This window comes from Sturnira hondurensis, unplaced genomic scaffold (assembly GCF_014824575.4).
Source record: "Sturnira hondurensis isolate 20B ecotype Veracruz unplaced genomic scaffold, ASM1482457v3 Scaffold0009719, whole genome shotgun sequence".
Lineage (NCBI taxonomy): Eukaryota > Metazoa > Chordata > Mammalia > Chiroptera > Phyllostomidae > Sturnira > Sturnira hondurensis.
Genome location: NW_028082350.1, coordinates 17,381,574 through 17,392,470, shown reverse-complemented (window position 1 = coordinate 17,392,470; position 10,897 = coordinate 17,381,574). Strand labels below are relative to the sequence as shown.

General features: G+C 57.3%; 1 protein-coding gene across 1 annotated transcript; it reads right to left on the bottom strand.

Annotated features, from left to right (window-relative positions):
• Positions 1 to 454: 454 nt before the first annotated feature.
• CCNA1 (cyclin A1) lies at positions 455 to 10,166 on the bottom strand. The gene is made up of 9 exons (XM_037057660.1): positions 10,068 to 10,166; positions 9,448 to 9,624; positions 5,185 to 5,431; positions 4,865 to 4,989; positions 4,249 to 4,472; positions 3,111 to 3,315; positions 2,054 to 2,167; positions 1,175 to 1,308; positions 455 to 707 (listed from the first exon to the last, which is right to left on the bottom strand). The coding sequence occupies exons 2-9, from the start codon at positions 9,604 to 9,606 to the stop codon at positions 656 to 658; spliced, it is 1,260 nt and encodes a 419-aa protein (XP_036913555.1). The 5' UTR covers positions 9,607 to 9,624; positions 10,068 to 10,166; the 3' UTR covers positions 455 to 655.
• Between the last annotated feature and the right edge of the window lie 731 nt (positions 10,167 to 10,897).

Here is a 10,897-nt window from a genome sequence, read left to right as displayed (position 1 = left end):
CGAAAATGGAAAACAAAATTCAAAAAACTCAGAGCATTGACACCATGGCGGCCCTTTGGGAGATGAGTGCCCCGTCCCTGGGGCAGCGCCGAGTGGGCGCAGGCCCTGCAGGGCCCTGGGAGCAGGCGGCTAGCTCTTCCCGAGTCCGCGAAGGGGGCGGGGCCCACGGGGCCTGCTTACACCCCTCCACTCATCCGTCTGAGCGGGGCCTTCCTCTGCCCAATTAGAGAGATCGACAAGGAGGGGGCCTGCAGAAAACGTCTCAGGGCGGGCATTCACCAGACAGCACGGTCTCCGGGGCCCTGGGAAAACCTAACCCGAAGAGCGTGCCAGGGTTTTGAGAGCAACGTAGGAGAAATCGTACGTCAGAGATGACATTATCATACTCTCAACTCAGATTCAGGTGAGGGTGTCGCCATGGTACTCAGTAAACAAGCCTAACATGTGGCCAGAAGGCAAGTTGTTTATTCTTTTAAAAGTGTTAGACTAATTTACAACGACTAAATCTAAGAGAACCTAAATGCATTTACATTTTAAAAAATAGGTCATCTCTATGGAAGCGACACCAGTTGATCCAACCTGCAGAAACCTACAAACACCAGGGCCGATGCGCTGATCGGGGGGCTTCGTTCCGCAGGCGCTGCAGCCCCGAAACTCACTGCAGAGGGAGGACCGTGGGCGGCTCCAGGAGGGACACGTGCAGGTACCTGGAACGAGACCAGGCCAGCTGAGCACGGGCCCCAGACTCCAGTTTCCCAAAGGCCACATGAGGCCACAGGAAGCTTTCTAGGAAATTCAACAGAAGGAAAGGAGCCCTGGCTGGGGTGGCAGAGAGTCACCCCAATGGACAGAGAGTCGATCTGCAAACCAAAGGGTCGTTGGTTCGATTCCCAGTCAGGACAGATGCCTGGGTTGTGGGCCAGGTCCCCAGGAGGGGGCGCGTGAGAGGCAACCATACATGGATGTTCTTCTCCCTCTCTTTCTCCCTCCCTTTCCCTCTCTAATATAAATTATCAGGCTGGGTCTCTCCAAACTGATTTCGTTGATCTAACTTATAGCCTTGCTTTTCCAGCCTAGCATTAGATGTGGTTTGTTCTGTTTTTGATTCTGACATTGCTATGACCCATTAAAGCTTTAAATAGTGAGCCCGGATAAGAAAACTCCAGGCGCTCACTTCGAGGCCTTGTACTTCTCCCGGATGGCTTGCTGGGGCCGGTGCGGCACGTCGAGGCAGGCTCTGTGCAGCTCGCTCAGGCACGGCCCGATCTCGCTCAGTGAGTAGCCTGTGAACGCAGCAAGGGTTTCTGGCTAACGAAGACAAAAGAACAAAATTGCGTCACGTAACTCTCCAAGGCATAAGAAATTTGAAGATAAAACGGTGAAATAAAGGAGATTAATCACTTACTGTTCACACTTAGGTCCAAAAAAACCGTAACCTTTCTTTGGACACAAAGTATTAGAAAGAGCAACCAGAGTTCTACACGTGCTCACATTGCACACTGGCAATGTACTGACCTGAATGCCCTGTTTACACAGAATACGAAGGATTCTTTGCCGAATTCAGAACAAGAGTCAGTATTCTAGAAAATAAAAGTAGGCACCCCACTTCTTTCAGCATAAAAGACAACCTTCAGAACTGAATCGAGGGGCCCGTGTCCCGTCCTGCCACCATCTTGGGCCAAGGGGTTCTTTCCTGTCAGGATCCAACCCTCCGACCACCCCAACCGGAGCCGGGCTGTCCACCACTTTTGGGGAAACGTCAGCAGCTTTCCCGTGACATGGGTGCCGCTTCCGCCACAGGGCCCCCGGCCCGAGAGCAGCAATGAGGCTGCCAGACCTGCTCCCGCTCAGCGAGCGCACCCACGGGCCTCCTCCTCGACTCCCCACGGCCTCCCCTCGGTGCAGAGCAAGCCACCGGTCCAGGTCACACCGGCTGTGGTTGTCAGTCATGGGGGGGGCCCAGGAGGCCAGCCCATCCTAAGCCCTGGGTGGTACCCGGCAGGCTTTACTGAGGCCTTGAACTTCATCTACAGAAATGCGGTGGGAGCCTCACCCAGAAGTGCTTGTTGACGGTGTAGTTCGCCAGGCAGTACGCCGCTGCGGCTATCAAGGAAGGCAGGTACTTCAGGAACGGGTCAGCTTCGAGCAGACTCAGCTCCGCCACGTACTAAAGACAGGAGGGAGAAGCCACACTTGGGGTGGGGGACTGGGCTGAGGCTACGAGCCGACTGAGACACACCGGGGGAGCGAACTGTCTTATTGGTGTTCAGCCCGCATCAGCTGCGTGTGCAGGTGACGCTCACGGTTGCTCACTAGGTCAGTGGCTGCCAGGCCTGCCCCCAGCCGGAACGACATTTACGTTGTCACAGATTTCAGCGCACACGGACTTAGCCCGAGCACACGGCATTTGGACGGGTTGCTTATCTCACGCCGGCAGTGCAGGCGAATGCGGGCCAGGTCAAGGTGCGGCCCTCTGGCCACTGGCGTGGAGCGACAACGCCAGGCAAAGGCAGACCAGGGCCATATTAGGGCTACTCGTTCATCAGGCAACAGGATGCAGCTCAGAGGCGAGAACAGCACCAGCGGGACCCCATCAGGTCAGAAGAGACATCCTGGGAAATGCAGACGGGCTTCCCAATTACTGTCAGCATAGCACAGAAACACCGACAGACTAAAGCAAGGCGGCTGGCACCAACTTTGCCCAAGCAACACTTCAGTGCCTTCGGCGAAGTTCTGTAGCTCAGGGTGACCGCACCGTGCTTCCTCACTTCATGTGTCAGGAGGGATCAGAGCCAAATCTAATCGCATTTACTTTGTTCCTACTCTGCACACCTAAGAGCTGTGGCCTGCGTGTGGTCTGTACCCAGCAAGGGCACAGTTTCCAAGCTTAAGCCTCTTTCAGAGTTCAGGGAGTAGATAAGCCGAGACTACCACGCGTGATCGACAGGAACATTGTGTAACCAGAGGTCATGTTCTTAGTTAGTTCTCTTCCATTACCAAGAAGTTTTGCTGGGCCCAGGACAAAGGCAGGAAGAGCTGAAGCATGAGCAAAAAGGCCACCCCCACCCCAACTGGCAGGCCCGCGCCCCTGGCTGACCCGCGCGGCGCACCTTGGCCAGGTTCTCGGTCCTGACGCACACCCCCTGCCGCCTCAGGTACTGCAGGAGGAACTGGTGGGTGGTGGGCACCGTCAGGTCGAAGGCCAGCACTTTCAGCAGCAGGTGCTCCATTCTCAGCAGCTGCCGCTTTGTGTAGGTGTCGTCCGTTATGTAGACAAACTCGTCCACCTCGGGGGGGTAGATCTCTTCGTACTTCCTGTGAAAGGAAGGCCAAGAGCCTGAGGCAGTAACGCTGGGAGCCCGCGGCCCCTTCCACGCCATCACCCCCTCGCCTCTCGCGTGGCCGCCGCAGCCTGGGGAACCACTAAGGGGTACGGGGCTGCAAAGGCATCAGGGCTTGGTTCGGAACAAGAACACGAGTGCTACAAACAGGCTGTACCGCCCACTGGGAGTAGTGACGGAAACACCTTCCAGCCGGGAATCTCTCTGAATACCGAAAGATTCTGAAGGCCACACACAGGTGAACTCCTCATTCAAACCCTCTGGTGGCAAAGAATGCTGCGTTGAACACGTGGCAGAAAAAAAATTCCTTAAGTCTTAGATTAAGAAAAGAAAGATTATGTTTCGCTTTCTCTACTGAATTAGCAAATGATGCTGTATATCTAAGAGGATGACAGTGATAAAATGTCACAGTTATCAATTCTTTGCTTTTGCTTTTCTTTCTGTCTGTAGGGAAACCTTGGCACATTTTTAGGCAAGTTAATAACTAGAACGTCTGAGGCCAGAGGCATCGGAGGAACCTGCTATCACCAGCAGTCACCTTCCTCAAAGGAACTCGACCACTGCCCAGCCCTTCCCACGCTGCTCCTGATGCCCGACCGTGGTGGGGATGAGCAGGGTGTTCACTGCAACCGCACAAACCGCCGTGGGACAGCCGAAAGGCGACCGACACGCGAGCTGATGGCTGCCGCAGTCACGAAACTGCATTGTCACTACAAAAGCATCTGACTGAGAGTGAGGGTGTGGCGGGACTCAGTTCCTTAGGAAACACCATGAAATTGTGACCGTCTGTCAAAGAGGCATGACTGGGTCCGCATGGCAAAGCACTGCCTGTCGCCAGCGAATGGAGAGTGAACCCCGCGCGTGGGCAGGCTGGAGCCTCGTGTCGCCCAGGCTGCAGATGACTTACGAGGCCAGGAGGATGGCCGCTGTCCCCACGAGCTGAAGTTTGCCCCTCAGGACAGACATGCAAGAAAGGAAGCGGTCCAGGAAGTTGACGGCCAGGTAGAGGGTCTCGGCTCGCAGCTGGTACTCCTCGGCCACCTCCACCAGCCAGTCCACCAGGATCCGGCGCATGCCATCCGTGATGTCCGGCTGCTTCCGAAGGTAGTGCGCCTTGGGCCGGTGTCGCGTCTGTGGGGAGGGCATTTCGGAATTGACAAACCATGGCTCTGGCGGGAGGATCACACGTCACAGGACACCTCCTATGTCACAGGACACTGTCAGCAGGGAACTGACGGACAAGAGCCAAGTACATCGTGGCGAGGATACAGAAGAGAGAGTGAGCTGCTGGTTCTGGAATGCGCTGGGTGGTAACCCGACGGAGGCGGGGGTGGCGGCATGGGTGGCCCCCAGATGCACACACCCGCCGAGCCCCCGCTGCCCACCTGCCCACTGGCATCACCAGAGACGCTCGTATGTTGACGCGCCCCAAGAAGGCCTTTCCTACGCGGCCAGGAGTTTGCCGCGTCTTCCTACTAAGGGCCGGGCTGCCGGAAATGGAGGTGGGACTTGGGAGCACTTACTTCAGCCTCTCTGAGATACCGATGAATTTCTTCAGCATATTCGGTCACGCTGATCACGTCGGTGCCCCAGTCGGATGCCACTTCAGACTGGGGATGGAGAGCCACGTCCACCAGCATGGGGGACACTGCAGGGCGGGGCGTGGCGTTCTCCAGTGAGGCCACATCGGAAGCCTCGGCCCACCACCGCCCCCCCCCCCTCGGGCCGGCGTGAGAAGCAGCATCGCTCTCTGGCTGGTACTGTGCAACTGAATACTGCGGGTGATGACGGACGCAGGGGACCTGCCAGCCACCTGCCCACCCGCCACAGGTAGTCAGCGTACCTGTGCTGAAGTCCAGCAGGAAGTGCGGGTCTGACTTCAGTGTGCTGGTGTCCGCTTCGTACACATCCCCAAAGGACACCCCGTCGCTCCCTGCGCAGCCAGGTCCGTCCTCCGGCTCGGGCTCGGCCATGTGGACATCGAATCCCGGCTTGGCCGGCACGTGGGCCCCGCAGGCGGACTGCGCTTTTGGCACGGCTGCAGGGAAGGCATTTTCCGACCCCGAGAAGTACCTCGCCGTGGGGATCCCCTAGAAAGGAATTGCGTTTCTGGCCAGGGGCCCCCCCACCCCAGAGACCAGCAGGCGACCCGATCCTGTGTGACTCAAACTGAGCAGGCTGGGAAGCCAAGAGGAGCCCAGATGGGAACGTCCGTGTCTGCCACGCGGTGTCAGACAGTGTGGCTTCCCAGAGCTGCCTTCTCGGCTGTCTTTGTCTACGTTGGACGTCTGGGAGGAGAGCCATCCAAAATCTGTCATCTTCCTCCCATTTTTATCAAAGGAGACTCACGGTCAGAGGAAAGATACCCTGGCTCCTCCCCACAATGACACAGGCACCACACGGGAGGGGCCGCAGTGGGCTTTGGTTTTCACACGGCTCCGGGGCTCTGTGAGTGCCCACCCAGCCGAGCCCGGACACATGGCTGCGACCCCACAGTCCTCCTCTGTACGCAGTGGTCGATGCCCCTATCAAGTTCCGGGTGCACCCCTGGTTGTTGAGAAACAGGGCGATTTTAGGAACTCAGACAACTTCAGTTTCTCAACACAGCCTCTGTCTGCGTGGCAGGATGCCACAACCCCTGGGAAATCTAATCCCGTCCGGCTAGTGACTGCTTCTCTCTTTCTGTTACTCCTGTCATACGAGTGATGGAAACTATTGTGTGTGCCCGTGGGAACCAGCATGACGTATCTCACACACATGCACACACACACACTTTGCACGCCAGCGTGAGGCATGTGGGAGGGACTGAGGGACAGCGGAGCCCGGGCAGGAGGGCGAGCTTCATGAATCCGTGACAGGTATGCAAAGGCTGGGTCTAGCTGCTGTGTTCACGTTTCATTGCTTATAACTAATCTTCGCGTCTACCATTGAGACTCCTTCTGGATTACGTGTTCCCACAACTTTTCCTGCCCAGGAGCAACTTAAATATGTGGCTTGTGTCTACTCTGGTAAGAAAAGAATTCTTCATGGCGGCACTGGAAACATCACAGGGACGATACAGGACCCAAATCATAAGCTATTATAACCAGATAATCCTGACTCCAAATGACTACCAAGGCCGCCTTTTGCTACATTGGAAGGTGTGCGTGGGTGGAGATGTACATTCCTATACATTGACTGCGCCTCCGCTGGGTGCCAGATGTTGCTCCAGGTGCCCAGAGGTTTGCAGTGAACGAAATGTTCCAAAAGAACTGCCCTGGGGGCGCTTCCATTCTAGTCACAGGAGGACGAAGGACAGACGAGCAACAGGAGACCCCGTAGGTCAGAGAGTGAGAAGTGCTGCGGGGAAGAACGGTGCCGGGAAGACACGGCCATCGCCACTTTAAACAGCGTGGCCAGGGAGAGCCCCGGCGAGGAAGACACAGTTGGGCGGAGGCGTGAACCAGCCAAGGGAGGGAGGCCCACAGACAGAGGAGCGAGGGCGTGCGGGGCCGAGGGAACAGCATGGGTGAGCGCCCTGATGTGGGAGTGTGCCTTCGAGACACGGCAGGGAGCAGACGGCACAGAGTGAGACAGGGCTCCGAGTTGGTCACGAAGTCAGAAAGAAAGGAGAAGGCAGACCTTGCAGTAAGACGAGCAAGATGAGGAGGTGCAACTTGCAAAGCCCAGGGAAGATACAACAGGGCTCTGAACCGGTGCAGCGTTAGGAAAGATGAAGAGGGAAGACATTCTAGACATCTTACAGAGTAGAGCCGGTAGTGTTTTTCCAGCAAAGTAGATGAGGGGTGGGAGGAAAAGAAGCGTTGAGGATGACGGAGTCTTTTGGGCTAAATAACAGGAAGGACAGATGCTCCCTGAGAGGAGAAGATCTGGGAAGGGCGGGCTGGGGCTGGGGTGGGCTTTGCACGAGCCAAGGACCCAAGAGGAGATGTCACATAGGATGTGGAGTGTGTGCCTGTGTGCCAGAGAGCGGAGCGGTCCCCACAGGAGACGAGAGTGTGAGCCAGCCACAGATGGGTGGTATTTCACACTCAGAGCCTTGAAGCGATTGCGGAGGGAGGCAGTGCAAACTCAGATCAAATGCCAAGCCCTGGAGCGCTCAAACTTCCAGAGGTTAGATAAGGAAGAACCGGAATCGTCAGCAGGGGTGGCCAGTGAGCTGGGGGGTGGTGGTGGGGGAAGCCCAGACAGAGTGGTGTGCTGCAGGCTGAGTGAGAAGAAAATTGTTTTTGGAAATAAAAAAGGCTCTGCGGAGTCAAAAGTGAACAGGAGAACAACCAGAGACAGGGAGCATTCGTGCAACAAACACAAGCGTGCACCCCTGGCCAGGCACCGGTCNGAAGCGATTGCCGAGGGAGGCAGTGCAAACTCAGATCAAATGCCAAGCCCTGGAGCGCTCAAACTTCCAGAGGTTAGATAAGGAAGAACGGGAATCGTCAGCAGGGGTGGCCAGTGAGCTGGGGGGTGGCGGGGGGAAGCCCAGACAGAGTGGTGTGCTGCAGGCTGAGTGAGAAGAAAATTGTTTTTGGAAATAAAAAAGGCTCTGCGGAGTCAAAAGTGAACAGGAGAACAACCAGAGACAGGGAGCATTCGTGCAACAAACACAAGCGTGCACCCCTGGCCAGGCACCGGTCAGAGCCCCAGGAGCTCGGTAGTGACCCCGGCATCCCAAATCTTCATCTTGGTGGCCCTTACAACCTAGTGGGATAAACTAAATCTGGAGAAATCCTGCTATAAAGAGTCAGACACAGCAGAGAGCTTTGTAGTTGAAAGACCTTTAAGATGAAAAAATTGTATTTGTACGCTTACAGGTTTGACCCAGTAAAGAAGAGAAAACTGGGGAGAGAAAAAAAAAGTTGGATTAATGTCCCTGAAGAGGCAAGAGGGCGTAAGGTGCTGGAGTTGGGAGGGGCTCACCTCCCATAAAGAGCAGGGGCCTGGGTTGCACAGCAGGGTGGGCATGGGGACTGTGTGGCACCTGGGAGCATTTGGACATTCCCTTCCGGTTGCTTTATATTTTTAGGAAATTAGGACGCAAAGCCTTTAACTGGGCGTGAGGATGGAGGCAGAGCAAGGAGAGAAGCAGAGCGTAAGGCGGATCTCGATGACGGTTGTCAAGGAGTCGGGCGGACAGTGTGGAGGTTAGACCCGTCAGCAAAGGCCCAGCGGCCAGGCCAGCTCCTACAAACCAGGTTTAAAGAAGTACACGCATTCGTCGCTCCACAAATGACATTTGTTAAAAACAACTTCACTCTGTTTTTTCCAAAGCTTTCCACAGAACACTTTGGGTATTTTTCTCCCATTAATCAGACGCCACAAAAAGTCTCGAAGGGCCAGGGGAGAAGGGTGAGGGGCTTCTTTCCAATTGGCCCCCCTCCAGTTTGCTCCGGGCACCCCACCTCCTTCCCCTTTCTTAGCCCTCTTAAATTTCCTCACCTATGAAACGGAAAGGAGACCCAGCCCGCCTGCTTCGCTGGACTATTACCAGCTTCGTTCCACTACAGATGAGCAATACGGGCTTTCGAAAGCACTGTTATCAGGAGTTTGTCTAATAATAGGCTTGGGGAAGCTTTTTTTTTAAACCTCAAAATCCATTCTGAGGCATCCAGACTCCTCATCTGCATTTCAATGTCTGAATTTAATTTCAACCAGTTAAGGGATCAGTTAAGCGGTATCTAATGGCCAGTCATCTGTTTGCCCAGCTGCCCCATGTCAGTAGTGGGGAGATGTCTGCTTTCAAATCACGTTTGGAGATAATCTAGTCTAGCCTGATCCAGTCCGGATGGGACGCTCTCCCCAGCCAACACCTCGAGAAGGCTGTCCAGGATGGCTTCGGGGCGGTCTGCACCCGGCTCTGACCTGGAGTAACCCCGGGTCTATAGTTTATTTGGGGGCATTCCCACTTCCTTTTAGCTTCATCCTTTTAGCTTCAGGGAGGAAAAAGTACTCGCTGTTTCTAGCTCTAAACTTCGGTGTTCCCAGTCCCGACCCCAGGGCTGGAATTCTCCAGGGTAGTTTGTCGGTGGAACTGCAAGCGAAGCCCACTTCCCGCCGCGACAGGAGAGCCCTTCCCCGCCAGCAGCTTCCCCGCCTGCTGCGTCATTACCTGGCTGCTCCTGTACTGCACGTTCTCGGTTAGCACCCCTAGCACTGTTCTTTGTGGGGCATCCTGGCCGAGCTGGGCTCTGGTCGCCATCTGACAGGCATCAGGACCTCGGGACACCGGAGCCAGGACTACTCCGCTCTTGGAGCTGCTAAGATGCATCGCCTCGGCCTCGACTGGCTGCCGTCGGCAGGGAAGGAGAAACACACAGGCCGGTGAGCCAACCCCTTCCACCAGAGGCTCCCAGGAGCTGGCCTGTCTCCAGGAGGGAGCGCACTCAGACACGTGATCTTCCTGGCAATTATTAGGCCGAAAGGGCCTGGGCCTAGGGGCGCCAGCGATCGACGCTGCTTTGCCCTAAAACAGCGACTGGAGTCGGCCCAGGCTTTCTTCCAGGACCTGGTGGAGGCCGGAAGGCGCGGGCAGCCTGACGAACCTCCAAGCCAGGATACCAGGGCCCCACTTTTCTTGGGGGTCTAGACCTACAGTCCTAGACTTTCTCCTCTTCAAGGCCAGCCTCCCGCCCCGCCCGCAAGCGAAAGACCGCGGATACTTCACTGCGGGAAAGAACGTCCCCTTCCCAAGGGACAAGTGGGGGTCGTCCTCCAGACGGAAGGCCCCACCTCGGGCGTCGCTCCTCTCCGCCTTTGGTCTAAATACGTCTCGAACAATTAGCAAGTGCTATGTCCGGGCCGGGGCGCGGGCGGATTGGGAAGGTGGTGTCGCCGGGGCGGGATGGGGGGGACGGGGTGGGAGGGGACGCGATGCAGACAGATTCCGGCGAGGGCGCCGGACACCCAGCGGCTGCAGCCTAGGGGCTCAGCGCTAATTACTTTCCTCCCCACGCCCCCCGCGTCTGTTGAATCAGCCAATCAGCGGTGCTCCCGGGTCCCGCGGCGCCGCTCCCATGCCAACCGCAGTGGCGTGCGCGCCCCCGGGCCGCGTCACCATGGCGACCTTCTCACCCGTCGAGCTCCCGGCGGCAGCTCCACAACTAGCCCTGCCTTCGGGACCCCACGGGGCCAACGGGCGGCGGCTCCCCGCTCCTGCGCCGCCCTGCCTGGCGGGAGGTCGAGGCCGCACTGCGCCCCCGCTGGCCGGCGCCCCCGGCCTGGGTGGGAGGAAGGCGGCCCACCCTGCTATGGCCAGGGCTTTGGAAGGGACTGTTTCCGCGGACCCGTTCTCCCAACAGCCGCTAACTCCTCCCGCCAACGTCTTCCCCGCGGCCCGTTCCCGAGAACCTTGGCTCGGGAGGACGACGCGGGGCCCCGGCCGCGCCCGCCCGACGGCGCGGCTCGCTCTGCGGCCCCGGTGCACACACCTGCACGTCGTCGCAGAGAGGGGCCTTGGAGCCGCGCCTCGGCCCCAGGTGGGAGTAGGGGCCTCCTGACGCATGGTGGCGCCGTGCCTTCGGTCATTTTGGGGCTCTGAGCACCAGAGGCCGCGCCCGGGC

What these genes read in the sequence shown, in the direction of transcription:
- CCNA1 (XM_037057660.1), bottom strand. Translation starts at nt 9,606, where the DNA reads ATGCATCTTAGCAGCTCCAAGAGCGGAGTAGTCCTGGCTCCGGTGTCC. An exon ending in CCTGCTGGACTTCAGCACAG is followed by an intron (nt 4,990 to 5,184) that starts GTACGCTGACTA and finishes CCCGCCCTGCAG; the next exon opens with TGTCCCCCATGCTGGTGGAC. An exon ending in CCGTCAACAAGCACTTCTGG is followed by an intron (nt 1,309 to 2,053) that starts GTGAGGCTCCCA and finishes TGTCTTCGTTAG; the next exon opens with CCAGAAACCCTTGCTGCGTT.